Genomic DNA, 16,648 nt, shown 5'->3' on the forward strand with positions numbered 1-16,648 from the left:
TGTTTGCGTATGAATTTTTTTTCATCAAATTTGCGATTGCAATAGGGTTTTTCGGTTTTCAACAAAATTAGATCCCGAACGAAGAAGACAACTTGAGAAGATGATGAAGATAATCAAATATTTACCAATCATTTTCGGGTTTTTGTATTTTAGATCTTGCAATATACTGGTGAACCGTTATTCCTTTAACCCTAAATATATTGTATTGAATATATTATATTTAAGATATTAAAATACACAAGGTTACTGGTTCACCTTTCTATTTTGTATAATTATACCCTATAAAATGACCAATTTGTCCATACATACACACGGATTTGGTATGTGTGTAAGGGTTTAATTTGTGAATAGATAAAATCGCAGGGTTAGTTATTGAATAAATGAAATTAGAGGGTGAAATTCAAACCAACACCATAGATAGTTACAAACAATGAGTAGTTACGAGTCAAGCCATGGAATGAGTTGTTGAGTACGGCTCCAAAACAGAGGCGTCAGCGCCCGCCACGATTTCCACTCGGACACAATATCTCCGCCAGTACCACATCAGATTCGTAATGGCGTATTTCTTGAAGAAGATTCTGGAATCTGCAAATCGTTTGAATTCGAGTAATTCCAGTTCGAGCTCATCACTGAATTTGAACTTCTCGATTTCAAGTCATGCATCTGTATCAGATCAGATTATCGTGTGTTCGTCGTCAACTGGGGAATTTGACCGAATACCTATTGATATATTTATGCAAATTCTCAAATTACTTGGACCTAAAGAGGCGGCGAAGCTCATAGTTGTTTGCAAATCATGGAAATTGATCGTCTCTTGTAATAATTTGTGGATATATTATCTTCAAAACAAGAAAGATCCCTGGGACGCGATGTTCTTCGCTGAAAGCAACTTACGATCCGGTTATCCTCTTAGGTACATTTTTTTCGCTATTTATGATTTTTTGAACTATATGATTTCATCACAGAACTATATGATCCATTCAAATTTCTCTTAAATGTAACTGTATTGAGAAAATATGGCTGCTGAAATTGCGATATAGGTATTCGTATTACAATCAAATTTCAAATTTCATGTTTGCTGCAGAAGTTATCCTTCTCAGATGCAATCATTTATGCAAATTTATGGGCAACGAGCTCAGGTTCCTGGAGCTATTATCATTGATGGTGTGTATGCTTCAACTTAAACTACTACTAGTATTAATTATGATTATTTTAGTTGAATTTTGATGTTGATTCTAAAGTATTCAGTTTCTTATTCTTATATATCCTGATTAATTACAGGTGGTTCTGGCTATTCCAAATTTGGTTGGAGCAAATATGGTTCTCCATCCGGGAGGGCATCAACATTTATGGTAAGCAACTGCAACTGATTTGGTGACTTTGGGTTTACCAATCTATTTTCTTGCTTCTTAATTACATGCTAAAAAAATCTACTTCCACTATTTGATGGATTGTATCTGTGTCTGTATGTGTAGGAATTTGGAAACATTGAGTCTCCAGTGTACTCTAGGCTTCGCCATTTTTTTGCAACAATGTATAGCAGGTACCCAATCTCATTACTTACTTTCCACATTACATATAATATTTTCTTTTCTCTTAGTCGAATCTGTAAATTTTCTTCAGAATGCAGGTGAAACCATCTTCACAGCCAACTGTTGTCTCAATTCCAATCTCCCAATATGGCGGTATACTCTCTGATAAATAATATGAGTTTTTATTTTTTACATTTATGATGTGATTTTGTGAATGTGTTTCAGATAGAGAAGCTGCTAAAACTGCTAGACGACAACTAAAGGAAGCTGTCTACTCAGCACTGTTTGACTTGAATGTTCCTTCTGTCTGTGCAATCAACCAGGTTTGACCATGTTTGTTGACTTCATAACACAATATATATATATATATTTGGATCCCTAAAAAGTTGCTGTTGTATAATCAACGTGTGCAGGCAACTTTAGCTTTGTTTGCAGCAAAAAAAACCTCAGGAATTCTTGTGAATATTGGTTTTCATCAAACATGTGTTGTACCAAGTATGGTATCTCTTCCCTTCTTCATCTTTCTACCATTTGTATGTAATTTTGAAGTCTCATCAAAACGTTTTAATCTTATGGTTTTCAGTTTTAAATGGTAAGATTATGCACAAAGTGGGTGTGGAAAGTATGGGAGTTGGAGCTTTAAAGCTTACAGGATACCTTAGGGAGCAAATGCAGCAGAGAAATCTTAATTTTTCCTCATTATACACAGTGCGCACGTTGAAAGAGGTATTTACATATACATATATGTATGTTCTCTGAGTGTTTTAAAAGGGCATTTAGGGTATTTTGGCTTAATGTTGTTGGAATAAATTGCAGAAGCTTTGTTATGTTGCTATTGACTATGAAGGTGAATTACGAAAGGACACAGAGGCATCATATGAAGTTCCTGTTGAGGGTTTGTTTACTCTTAAGCAAGAAAGATTTCGTACAGGAGAGATTTTATTCCAGCCACGCATTGCAGGACTGTATGTACACAAACCATCCTTAAACATACATCATATCAATCAAAGTTTATCGCTTATATGACTGAAGGGGTATTTTGGTCTTTTTTGTTATGTAAATATTGATACAGGAGGACTGCAAGCGGTTTGCATCAAGCAGTGGCAATTTGCCTTGAGCATTGCCATGCTGCAGGATTAACCCCTGATGAAACTTGGTTCAAGACCATTGTCTTGGCTGGAGGCACTGCATGTTTACCTGGAGTAGTAGGTACATTAACATATCACTGCTATATTGCTATTAGCCTATTTTATTTGTACACACACACACAGAGACAGATGATGGTGTTATATGATGATGATGATGATGTGTGTAATAAAGTGATGGATTATTAAGTATTTTGGTAATGCAGAAAGATTAGAGAAGGAATTGTATGTTCTTCTTCCTCCATCCATATCCAATGGAATTCGAGTTATTCCACCTCCACATGGTGCAGATTCTGCATGGCATGGGGCAAAGCTTCTCAGCAATGTAACTTCTTCTTCTTTTTGATATGATATGATGTGATGCATGTTTTGAGTTAAATAGATCGTGGTCCTTTGTTGAATCAACTTAATATAGAAAGTGTTAGGTTTGCTGGATTTAACCAGAATTGGATTTTAATTCCATTCCAAATTTCCACTCCTCTGTTTGGAATTTTCAATTCCTTTTGACAGATTCCAGTTTTGTCCAAAACATTTTCTTGAACCAAACGACACTCATAGAAAATTAGAAAACAGTTAAAAGTTTTTTGTGGTTACTTGCATCAACTTTTTATAAACCGTTATTTTTCAAATTATATCGTATTGATAAAACTCCTCCAGTGCAAGGACTTCTCTAAACCTTTTTTTTTTTTTTTTTTAACAATTTAGATAATTCAACCAGTTTATACAACAAAATTACATATTTCTTACTAAATCGTACACCAAAATGCCAAAGTATAACAAAGGGGTATATTCTAATGGAATCATATTCGTTAAATTTCATGCACTTTCTCGTTTCATTTCCATGTAGCTAAGCACCTTTCCGGATTCCTGGTGTATCACAAAGAAAGATTTCCGACCGAAGTCCAGAAGAAACTTCATATGGTGAACTTTTGCTTTTGCTTTTCTTTTTGATATATATATTATAATCATAAGCCGCCAATAGGCATTTAGGATCGTGTTGTTATGCTAGTTGTGTATGTAATTATATATGCCGATGTGGCTAATCAGATATCATCTTGTGGCATGTTTCTTTTTCCCCCCATTAGGTTATGCATTGGTAAATCATGTATGTATGGATTAAATAATGTATACAAAAGTATGTTGTATTGATAAAACGATGTATACAAAATGTTTGTTGTGTGTAAAAATTATGTATACAAAAAGTTAGTTTCTTTCTTTGATTGAATAAATTATTATACACCCAAATGTATAGGCACAACATCATTAAATAATAATACAACTAAAAAAAAATTCTAGAAAAATATTTTGAAACTACCTCTATGCGACGTTCTAATTAATTCTCATATTTATTTAAATTCAACAATACTATTTCAATTCATAAGGGTGCACCTGAAACATGATTGACCCAACTAGAAAATCAAACCATTTCTTGAAACACACCTAATGTGTTCTTGTACATACCATTTTTAATTTGCACTCCAAGTTGTAGAATCTCTGGTAGACATTTTATCGAACACTTGGTGTGTGAGATTAGCTTGGCCATACTTCATGTTGCTAGTAATCATGGAGTTCTTTGAATGTATGCTCTCTTATGAGAAATCAACAATAACGTGTGCAGACAACCCCATGTTGTCTGAATTTGCGTACATGTTTATCACCAAGTTGTGTGTATATGTGTGACAGGTTTTATTCCAACTTCGATGATTCGCACCTGGAGTTGCTATCTCCCAAAAGGGATTTTAAATGAGACCAAACTTTTAGAACATACGTGTATGTGTGGTTGTCAGGTGTTAGGGTTTCATCTAAGATTTTGTTCTAAAACAAGCGTGAATCATGTTGGTGATCAACCAAAGTTAAGCCTCTATGAATAGTGTTGTAGGCATATACATCGGGAGAGGGAGAACAAACTGTGTCACAAACACAAACAAAGCTTCATTGATTAATTTTGTCATGTTAATCTACGTTTGATCAATCCTAACACCACAAATTGGGTGGGTAATTTCGTGGTTTCCTTCACGCTGTTGAATATTTGCAACAAACATGACATGCACGACAGGTGATAGACAAAATGCCATTTATTCTATCCTAAAATGCTCTAATGATCAAGAGTGATCAAAAGTGTGGGAGTGGAACTTGACGTGATGTAGTTGGTTTTCTAATTGAGGCATTCCTAATGACCTCTTTAACGATGGACAAAATGCCAAGATGGATCAATGTAGAATTGAGAATACACAAATACAAAACTTATGAGTAATCAATTTTACTTTTGTAGCGCTTGAGATACGCTTAGTTGGAGTTACAATGATTTTTCCAGTGAAGGTACAAAGGCGTAATTGTACGTTAACAAGTGTAAAATATCCACTAATCATACAATTTGCAATACATTTTTGATGGAAAAAGTTAAGTAAAAGACAAAGAAGTTGTGAAACTAAGAGATTGAGTTGGTTTTAAAGCACAATACAATATCAAGTTTTACTTAGGAGACGCCCCTTGGCACTTGTGAAGAATTAAAGATATTCCTTGACTTCCATCCTCTTGTGTCTTTTTTATTATTTCCCTAATATTCTTTTTAATGGTTATAGATGTTAATTCTTTAATGAGAAACAAACAAATAAGGGGTGTGTCTTCTTCACAGAAGGATGAGAGAGCATAACTTTGGAGAGAAAGAGGGGGAACAATGGATGACTTTCCAACCTCTAATCCTACTATAATCCATCAATTATACACCTTGTAAGATCCCTGACACTCCATATCTGAATTCAAGTCCTCCTCCCCAAATGTTGCTAAAGCCAAGATCCTTTGGAGGCTTCTTATGAAGAATGGAGATATCACCACTCAGCACTAGTCTTGACTTTGTGCCCAATGTTTGTTTCTTATATTTGTCTTTGTGTTTGATTATGCTTTGCATTGGGGTTTACATTATGCTTTTTCCCCTTTTAAGTTTGTTTTTTAGTTAGTTAGGTTGTTTTGGGGTCAAGTATGTCCCAAGGGTTTTTTTTAGGTGGGAGTCCTCAACTTGCAATTGTATTTTTTTATTAAAAAAAATAATGGAAGTGTTGTCCTCCTTTACCTGAAAAAAAAAAATAGAAACCCTTATAAAAAAGCAAGGCATAAACCGAGAAGGAGAAAAGAGAGGAAAATGTGATATCGGTTGTAAGTTCTTGACATCTTTTTTCTTCCTATCTTTTCTTTATTCTTTATAATCATATCAACATTATTGAAGCTTGATATCATATAAGGGAGATAAAATAGTGAAGAAAAGACACATTTTCGGTTTATGCTTTGTTTTTTATAAGGGTTTCTATCTTGAACCCTCAACCCTTAAGGAAAAGACATATTTTCAACACATTGACCAAAATGTCCTTTGATAGTTATGTTTTGTCATTTTTAATTAAGTCTAGTTTTTGTTATTTTTATGTAATTTTTTAATTTTAAGTTTAACTAAAAAATTATGTATTATTTGTATTAATTTTTATTTTAGTTTAAATGTTTAAAAATAATAAGTATTATTTATATTAAAAATAATAATGTTTTTGTAAAGTTCAAAATTTATTAGGTAAAAATTTCATTTTTAATTCAACCAAATCACCAATTATCTTTTTATTCAAAAGTGTATCGTAATAAAAATAGTCATCGGAGTAAAATTCCAAAATCATTGTAATGCGGAAACATGGGTGAATGTGCTACAATGTACAATCAAGCCATGTCATTCCCTTTTGAACCGCAAGTACCTGCAAACATAACTATAAAAATCATAAGCACAAATAGGGGTGTAAACGAGCCGAGCCAAACTCGAGCTCGGCTCATGAACAATTTAGTGGGCCCGCGAGCCTAATCGAGGCTAAACGAGCCTCTCTCTCTCTCTCTCTCTCTCTCTCTATATATATATATATATATATATATATATATATATATATATATATATAGGCTCGCGACCCATTAGTTGAAGCTCGGCTCAGGCTCGGTTAATTCGATCTCGAGTCGATCCCGAGCAGCTCATGAGTAGCTCGGCTCACTTACACCCCTAAGCACAAATCTTAGTGATTTCCCCAAAATACCACATACCATACATATCATTGGGCCTAGCTCGCATATTGGGTCCAACCCACCATAATGGGCCTATCCCTGCCAAACTAATGGACCTAACCCAACATACAAATACAAGAGTTACAGAGACAACTAGCGCCCTACGTAACATACAATGGGCCTAGCCCTTCCTGATCCATGAGCCTAGCCTAACATACAAAATGGGTCTAGCCCGTCATATAATGGGTCTAGCCCAACGTACCATGCAAGAGTCACAAAGACAACGAGCATATCATATCCTAGTGGGTCGGGATTGGTGCCTTCGACTGTCACACCCACAAACCGAGAACGGCGAAAACGTTCTGGGGCAGAGGACGTCATGTAATGTATCATAACAATGAAAAGTAGTAAACAAGCAACAAGAACATCCATTGCATTAATAGTATAATTTTAGTTACAAGAGTGTTCTTTCATAGTATAAGACAACATAATGAAAAATCAAAATAATATAGGAGTCTTGATTTCTCCGTCTTCACAAAAACTGGTCTTCGTACCTGTCTATTGGTGACCTGAGAATACAAGTATTTTGAAAGCGAGTATCAGCAATAAAGCTGGTGAATTCATAAGTATTAGTGTGTCTTTGATTTGTAAAAACTGTAAAGTAACGACTTGTAAACCTTTGGAAAAAGATTGTATAAGTATGAACTGTTTGAAAGTAGTTGAAAGCGTTTGAATACTCTAGCAAATCCCTATGATTTCTATTAGTATAAAGAGTAGCCTTCTACCAAGACCCGAATGTTTTGAAAGTAGTCTTCTACCAAGACCTGAATGTTTTGCTGTAACAAACATAGTTTTTCCCCTTTTTGACTACTACTAACAATACATAGTCTACCTCATCGTTTATGTGAATGTATCACAAAATAAAAGTAATAGGAAAAATATAGCCATGTAAGTGTTATCCTTTTGTATTAGGATCAACTCGACATCGCGACTGCCGAAAAAGTATTAACCTTTAATATCCGTAGATGTTCATTTTCCTCTGTAGCTAACAGCAGGTTGAAGGAATGGTTAGTCCCGTAAAGGTACCCTTAATATAAGTATTAACCGTAGGCATCCGTAGATGTTCATTACCTCTGTTGCTAACAATTGGGTGCCAAAATGGTTAGTCCCGTCCAATATCCTTTTGTATTAGGATAAACAGAACAAATTTACACGTATAATATGTACTAGTATCTCATCATATAGTATCTAGGTACAAGTATCCATGTAAATGTATCTATGTAAACGTATTCATGTAAGCGTATCTATGTAGACGTATTCATGTAACATGTAATGTATAGTATAGACTCATGGATGAACTGACTCTTGTGTGATTCTTTGTACTTGGAATGGTAAATAGTATCTCCTAACTACACCTATTATAGTTACTAGTAATGTACATGTATAACCTGAAGTATGCCTTTGCTAACCAAAGGTACTGAACTGGCCGAGGAAACTTTTATGTCTATAATATAAAAGCATAAAATAAGTTTTGTAAAACCTTTGAAAAGTTTAATACTAAGAAATGATGACTTGATGTCAGTTTGTAAAACGATTTGAACGTATTTTGTTTGATAAGACAGTTTAAGTATAAGGAAAACCTTTGTTTGAAAACACATTTGTAACTGAGTTTAAAAGGAAACTTACAGTATGTAAGATAGTTCGATAAAGAGTTTTAAACATGTAAAAACATTTAAGAAAGTCATTTGAAGAAATCTGTTTGGTAAAACAATTAACGTATAGTAAATCCATTTGCATGCTAGTTATTAATCACATGTGATTGATATAATAACTAAACATGATTTAACTTGTATCCCCCCATAAAGCATTTATAAACATTTAAAAACTTTTAAAAGGTTAATTAAGGGGTATAAACTCACGTGTAGAGAGTGGTATGGATGAACTAATGAAACCGGGTTGCTAGGTGTCAAGTGAAGACTTAAAACACACTCTATGATCCTAGTTAACATATAATACCACGTATATGTATCCAATTAGTCTTTAAACAACTAATAGACAAGGTTAAGACACCCTAGGACATGCTAAACACCTTTACAAGTGCTATAAGTCACAAGGATTGCATCTAAGTGTTGTAAGGAAAGGCTAGTGTGCTTGGGGTTCAAGGAAAACTCCATTTGCGAGTTTACAGTTTTGTGGTCACAACCAAAAGAGTTTACAGTCGTAAACCCTTGGGTTTACGGCCGTAAGCTCACACACTTTTGACCATTTGTTGTTTGAAGCCTTAAAAGTCCCTAGAAGCTTTTCTACTTGAAGTATGTGTCTAAGGAAGGAACTAGGGCACCATTTCACTCCTATTTGGAGTTTACGGTCCCTAAACCATTTTCCTTTGAATTTACTACCGTAAACTCATAATTTTTATGGTATTTTTTGGGGTTTCCTTAGCTCATCAAAGAATGGAACCATGTTAGTTACTAAGGCATAGGAAGGAATTTGGGTCATTTAGTCATACTTTGGGGTGTTTACAGTTTTGGGAGCTTCCCAAACTGTAAACACATATAAATGAGAGATTTTTGTGCTTTTCATATGATAAACACATCAAGGAAGGATTTAGACATATCCCTAAGGCTTGTGAATGGACTAAGGCACCCTTTGGCACCTTTACTTGGTGTTTACGGTTTTGGGAGCTTCCCAAACCGTGAACACCTTTTTCTTGGTGTTATTGGGACATTTACTTGATGTAAATATGTATAACAAGCTTTATAAGACTCTAGGATCGAAGTACTTACTATATGGAAGCTTGAAATGAGCTAAAAGTCCAAGAACACTAGTGTGTGTTCTTGGTGTTTTGGAAATCTATACAAAACACGAAATTTGATGGATGAAAAGATGTATAATCACTAGTTGTTATGATATAACAACAAATCAAGCCAAGAAGTACTTATGTTTTCGGGAAATCGGGTGAAAGACGGGATGGTAGTTGAGAGTGTTTGGAGTTTGCTCTTGAGATTGCAAGTAAGAGGTAAGGTATTTTGGGGAGTAAAATCATTCTTAAGGCATGAGTTTGTGGTTTTGGAAGGATTTTCGGCCCAAACATAAACGTTTGGCCGTGAATTTCTTAACTACGTGGTACTTGCGGTTTTAGAATTTCAAGACTCGAGACGGCACTTCCTTTCACCCGTTCGTTTAAAGAATAAATTACTAAAATAATCAAACGAACTTTAAATTTGCTAAAAACAAATAAAAATGAACTTGACTTATAATTTGAAGTGATTGACTTTAGGGTTTGACCGAACGAAAATTTCGGGTTGTTACATCGATCCACGGGTACAGTGAGGAGACTCACCTCAATCTAAGATAACCAAATACACGGGATGTTGCTACCAGAATCCTCACAATGAATATAACTAAATTATCCCTAATCAATAATTAAGATAAATTCCCAAAATCCAAGACCCAAACAATATCTATCTTCCTAATAGGTAAAAGACCATTTTACCCTTCCCAAAACTGGTTCAACATCTCATAGTCCAAACCCCCAAAAGGATCAAGGCCTAAAATGTGCATCCTGGGAGAATGCCCTGCATACTGAACTTGTACGCCCCCACGTATTGCTCTCCGATGCCCAACATACAAGCCACGAAGCCTAATCCATGCATTACATTGAGTGTACTCCTACGTACGCCCAACGTACTCGTCAGAGGGCCAAAGACTTCTCATTAAGCACTTAATGCTTAAGACCAACGTCTAAACTCATATCTAACCGCTAGATAAGGTCTTAAACCATAAAGTTGTCAACTCTACTCCTATGCATGCATTAATGGGACCCAAAACCCGTTTTTAACCTTCAAAACCCATAATATGAACACCAACTTAATCATCTGTAATGCCCGTTCCAGCTATCATTTAATTCTCTAAGTTTTTAGGGTTTTGTGCTAGGACTCAACGAGTTGGGGATCTCCAACTTGTCGAGTAGAGATCATTTATGAGGACGTGGGATTTAGAACCTACTCGATGAGTCGGAAGGCCCCGACTCGGCGAGTAGGCATTGTAAAGGAAAACCCTAATTTTCAGGGGTTTGTACCCTATTTAAAGAACTTATGGTTGATTTGTAGCCTCTTTCACCATTCTTAGAGTCTAGAGAGAAACCCTAGCCACGTTTTGGTGCTTTCTTGAGTGTATGAGAGCTTTGGTGAGTGTTTTTGGTGTGGTTGTGATGGATTTTGAAGCTTGAAGAAGGTGGAATAGGGATAGGAGCACTAGATCCAACATCTACTATGTATTGGTGACCATCTTGAGGTAAAAAGTTGCTACCTTGATCTCTTTTTGCTTAGATCTCATCTTATGGAAGAATATGCTTACTTTTGGTGCAAAAATGGTGTCATACTCGGATTTGGACTTGTCATGAGGATATGGTTCCAGATCTGGACATCTCTAGGTCTTTCATGACATAAAGTTGCTTCCTTTACCTAGTTTAAGCCCTATTCCATGTCCTAAGTGTTGTATGAACCGTAGTTTTAGTGTTTTAGCCTTGGGAGGCCTTACATGCATGTAAATTTTGCAACTTTACGAGGTAACTACGCCATAAGGGGTTGGATCTATAATTTGGAGCCTTGGATTCCACTGGAAAGGACTGAACACAAAAAGGACTGAAGGGACTCGACGAGTTGCTTAGCCAACTTGACGAGTCGGACAAGGGTTACCTTTTTCGGGATCCTGGGTGATCTCGGTGAGCTGGTTAGGGGTTTCGGTCAAGAGATGACAGTTTAAAGTTTTCGGCCCTTGGACACTGAAGACCTCGACGAGTTACTTAGGTAACTCGGTGAGTTAAATCGGGATTTCAATTGTCTAGACTCTAAAGGAACTCAACGAGTTGCTAGATGCACTCAACGAGTTGGGGTCAACATGGACTGTTGACTTGGACTTTCACCAGGTTTGACCAAGTTTGACTTTAAGGGTATTTATGGTATTGCGGAATTTTGACAAGTTAATCACATGATGGTTATAGGAAGTTGGGTTGGAGTTGCGCGTTGGGACTTATCTGATTATATTTTATCAGTTCATCATTCTTGAGAGGTGAGTATTTTCGTCATACCAATTGGTCTAAGGCACCAAGACCGACCTATTTTATGATATATATATATATATATATATATATATATATATATATATATATATATATATATATATATATAGTTTATTTGATGATATGTCGCTATGACACTTGTATGGAAGTCCCCGGGGGGGGGGGGGGTTCCCGTGGCAATATGTTAAGACCATAAGGAGGTTCATATGGCATTTGGTATAAGTCCTTGGAGGGTTTCCACGGCTTACTAGTATGTTTACATGTTTAGTTCGTATGATATTTCTATGATTAGGGAAGACCATGTGGAGGTTCCCATGGCAGTGAACCAAAACCACGTGGGGGTTCTAGTGGCGGCTAGTAGAGACCACATGGGGGTTTCCCGTGGCACTTGGTGTAAGACCTTGGATGGTTTCCACGACATCCCTATATTTTTATATGCATGACTTATGTTGTTTATGTAGCTTTTATAGCTAATATGATTATGTGATCATGTGGATTTTGTGGGGTATGCTCTAGGAAACTCACTAAGCATTAGCTTATAGTTTGTTGATTGTTTTAGGTACTTCTGAGCCTAAGGTCAAGGGCAAGGCTTGATGGCACGACATACACTCTCTCTCAGACGTTTTTATGGGACACTCTGATGTTTGGAATAATATTGTTGATGTTATGAATTTGAAACAAATGTCTTGAGATTTTATGGTTTATTGGAAATGTTTTTGGTTATTTAAAAATGAAAATTTTCTTTTGAAAAATTGGGTCGTTACACCATGACTCAACCAAACCCATAAAGACGACATTTTTATGCACCCACAAGCTCATAAATGCTAAGATCCAACATTCTATGCTCCTGGAGTATCCTATACTCACAAGGATGGCTCTAAGGACCAATGAACCCAAAACATACCCTAGACTAGATCTAACGCATACAATCATCAAGTTAGAAACTTTATACCTCCTAGAAGTTGATGAAGATGATTATAGTTTGGATCCACAAGCTCCAAGCCAAGCAATGCTTCCAACAAGATCTCATTCTTCTCCAAAGCACACCAAGATCACACCAAAAACCTCAAGAATGCTCAAATGAAGGGTAGGGTTTCGCATCTAGGGTTTAATAGGATGGAGGCTGAAGATAAGAGGGTTTGGAGGTGAGTTAAGGTCATTAAATAGGGTCCAAGAACCTAAATTAGGGTTTGAAACTGGATGGAATACGCCCAACATACTCCAATGGGCACCCAGGATCAACCTGCGTAGTACGCCCATCGTACTATGCTTATCCTTACAACCACCAAACTTCCGAAAGCCATAACTTCTTTGTTTTAAGTATGATTCTGACTGAAACTTCCCACTAGATAATACCATAAAAAATTTCGTTCTTAAACAAATAAATTGTTAATACATATCATTTCCATGAAACCAAAGTAATCCAGATTTATCAATACATCATCAAATTAGAGTAAATCACAGAATGCGGAAACATGTGGTGTGTGCTCTGCAATCATTCCGAGCTCTTCCATATGAAAACCGAAGTACCTGAAACATAAACCAAAATTATAAGCATAAAGCATAGTGAGTTCCCCAAGATACCACATACCATACACAACTTATCACATAGCAGGTCCCACCCACTGAGATATGGGCCCCGCCCACACTCGAATAACGGGCCCCACCCACACTCGCATAATAGCTCCCACCCACTGAGATATGGACCCTGCCCACACTCACATAACGGGCCCACCCACTAAAAATATAACCATATAATCATAGAACAGTTAAACACATGTGAAAATCACAAAGATAGTAGCATACTACACAATCATCGGGCCCCACCCAAATACAAATCATACATGCATAACCTGATACTAGCTTACAAAAAAACCATCAGTCCCTGCCCAATAAGCATACAAACACCTACACATACCAGAGTCACGCAAACATTTAACACTCTACACAGAAAACCATGGGATGACATTGGTGCCTTCGACCCGCTAAACATAGTGAGGAAACTCAGTTCCCACTGCTGAATCCCGTGGATAAATCTCTGACTGTTAGATGACCAATCCTGGAACTATCAAAAATCAAAACAATACCTAATCAACATTTGTGTCCTAATCCATATTCATAAATCCATTGCTAGGGTAAATGACCAATTTATCCCTCACCTAGTTTGGACCAAGACTTAGGCCTAAACCATATAATCCACAAGGCCCAAATACTAAAAACCACCCAAAGCCCAATCTATGGTCCAAATTTCCAAATTGGACCCAAACACATTGTATGCCTTCACAAAATAATTATCAGGCCAAAACCTGATGGCCCAATAGGGCCTAAGACATGTAAGCCCAAAAGATGGCCCAAACCGAAGCCCAACACGCAAAACCCCTCCTGACTGAGTACGCCTGGCGTACTCAGTTGTACGCTAAGCGTACTTGCTATTTGGCTTGTACGTTGCGCGTATAGACTTGTACACCCAATGTACTAATCTATTAATCCAAAACCCTTCTTAAGCTCTTAATGCTCAAGACCAGGAGTCCAAACCATAGATCTACTTCTTAATGAACATCTAGAACCATAAAGTCATTGACTTGATGACTTTGCATGCCCCAAAAGAACCAAACTTCATGATAAAGCATTATACTTACACCAAATGGATACAATCTCATACATGGGGGATTCCAAACCCTAAAGGAGATAACTTTATGAATCTAGAACCTTAGAAACACCAAGTGTCGCAACTCATATCTCCTGAAGTGGTATCAAACCACTTGATCTCATTCTTTGGACCAAAATAAACCAAAACTAATACATAATAGATCTAAGCCATCAATGAACAAGTTCATACCTTTTTACCTTAAACAAGTTGGAAATGAAGCACATAATCAAGACCCATTAACTCTTCCTTGATCCACAACCTTGCACCAAACTACATCTTCTTGAATATGACCCAAAAAATACCAAGATGTACATAATGAGCTCAAAAACATCACCATAGAGGCTAAGGGATGATTCTAGGGTTTTGAGGACTTGGAGGCTGGTAAAGAGGCCAACCCTAAAGACTTAATGTGCTTATATAGGGTACAACATCAAAATTTAGGGTTTTCATTTACCCCTCATACGCCCCTCGTACTCCTCGTATGTTGGGCGTACGAGATCTCGCACCCTCGATCCAACCCACGCAGTACACTAAGCGTACACCACATTACGCCCAACGTAATGCCCTTCGCATCACTAAGCTACACACCAAGGTCAAATCTTTTACTATGAGATTATTTAACCCAAACTACAAGTGACCTAACATATTCTCCAAATGACAAGCGACTCCACACACAAGTTCCAAGTCAATAATACCACCTTGACTTATATTTAAGTCCTTCACAGATAGAACCAATCCAAGACACAATCACAATGGCTTGATCTATCATCAAAACTGAATCCATTCCTTACCCTTGAATCCTTCGATTGATGCGCTCGAGATATAGATACCCCAATTCTCATCCCACTAAAAAGAAAAATCCTACACATAAACACTCGCGATAGCCAACTCAAGTTCTTACCCAAAAACCAACCCGATACTCAAATCATAACCCAAGATCCACGGATCTACACTTGCATTTCACCCAAAACGTTCTAATTCATGAAAACCCCTTACTAGATCGAGATATAAAGGTTTCCAACCATCGATGAGACTACCAGTCTCACACCCGTTCCAACCACCAGGTTCCCAAAAGTCCAAATAACAAGGCTACCCAGCCTAAAAACCCCTTTGCGTCACACACTGACCACCCACTTAATCCTGCAACTCAAGATCCAATACATGGACCCAACGGTCACTACCAGGTCCCACTTCTATTGCTATAATCGTACGAGCCTCGACCACGGGTCCCGCCCAACTATACCACAGAGCGGCCTTACCCACAGGTCCCACCCATCTAGAGCTACATAGGACCGACTCCACCTCGAACCCCAATGGTCCTCAACCCATAACAGGAAATACTACTTGACAATCCTGACTGTCGTGCCCATGGCACGAACTGATTCCCAATTGGCACTCATGACCACTTTCCAACGATGGTCTACCTCTAACTGGTGAATGCTACAATCCCATCGTAGTCTTACAACACTCCTAACCAACCATGGTTACCATCCATGTCCTTACCACACTCTAACCATCATAACCACACGCCTCCTGAGCCGAAACCTGCATCCAATCAGTTGTTCGGGTCACGCTTCGGATCCCAAATCCCTTAACCCAAACACAACCACAAGCCTACTATGCTTAACAAAGAAGATGCCGACCAATGGTTGGAAGTTTCCTGAACTCCCACTTACACAATCTCAATCTAAACGACCACTTGGGTCATCTCTCTTCCTGGCCAAATATGAAAGTTGCCCTAGTTCCACACCCTTCCAAACTTCAGGAAATTCTGATTGATTCTCCCTCACTTGGATTCGGTGAAGCTCTCTTATCTCTTGAATCCTGGTGGATTCCCAACCCGTCAACCTTATATAGCATGAATCACTAATGCGCTAACCAATATCAGCATTCCAATACTAGCCAACTCAATGATTGCCCAACTTATGAAATCTAGAAGAATACTCCTGAAATCTTAACCAACCTGATAATCCAAATCACTTCCCATGATACCATACCAATTCCTTGAGTTCTTATGTTGACGACTAAAAACCATAACCGTTGCCCTGAACTGATGAATCTTCACCCCAACTTCCATTCTCTAAGAACCATTGAACTCTAACAGTCTACAACCCATGCAAATATACCGCTCCCCTGACCTATCCAAAGACCAAACAACTCATGTAACTGACACCACTATCTTCTAGCTACCGCTCCTCTCCTAGAAATGATA

General features: G+C 37.3%; 1 protein-coding gene across 2 annotated transcripts; it reads left to right on the forward strand.

Annotated features, from left to right (window-relative positions):
• Positions 1 to 450: 450 nt before the first annotated feature.
• On the forward strand, positions 451 to 3,864 carry LOC145005856 (actin-related protein 8-like). 2 transcript variants are annotated; one of them, XM_078964973.1, is made up of 12 exons: positions 451 to 913; positions 1,085 to 1,164; positions 1,282 to 1,352; positions 1,476 to 1,543; positions 1,624 to 1,685; positions 1,758 to 1,855; positions 1,946 to 2,027; positions 2,116 to 2,258; positions 2,349 to 2,497; positions 2,605 to 2,741; positions 2,884 to 3,002; positions 3,525 to 3,864. In XM_078964973.1, exons 1-12 carry the CDS (start codon positions 555 to 557, stop codon positions 3,600 to 3,602), a joined length of 1,446 nt encoding a protein of 481 aa, XP_078821099.1. In that variant the 5' UTR covers positions 451 to 554; the 3' UTR covers positions 3,603 to 3,864. The 2 variants fall into 2 exon arrangements, with proteins under 2 accessions (XP_078821099.1, XP_078821100.1); XM_078964974.1 differs by having other exon boundaries at positions 1,088 to 1,164.
• Positions 3,865 to 16,648: the final 12,784 nt, after the last annotated feature.

Source organism: Lactuca saligna, chromosome 7 (genome assembly GCF_052625555.1).
Source record: "Lactuca saligna cultivar CGN05327 chromosome 7, ASM5262555v1, whole genome shotgun sequence".
NCBI lineage: Eukaryota > Viridiplantae > Streptophyta > Magnoliopsida > Asterales > Asteraceae > Lactuca > Lactuca saligna.

What these genes read in the sequence shown, in the direction of transcription:
- LOC145005856 (XM_078964973.1), top strand. Translation starts at nt 555, where the DNA reads ATGGCGTATTTCTTGAAGAAGATTCTGGAATCTGCAAATCGTTTGAAT. An exon ending in TTTGCAACAATGTATAGCAG is followed by an intron (nt 1,544 to 1,623) that starts GTACCCAATCTC and finishes AATTTTCTTCAG; the next exon opens with AATGCAGGTGAAACCATCTT. An exon ending in CAGCCACGCATTGCAGGACT is followed by an intron (nt 2,498 to 2,604) that starts GTATGTACACAA and finishes ATATTGATACAG; the next exon opens with GAGGACTGCAAGCGGTTTGC.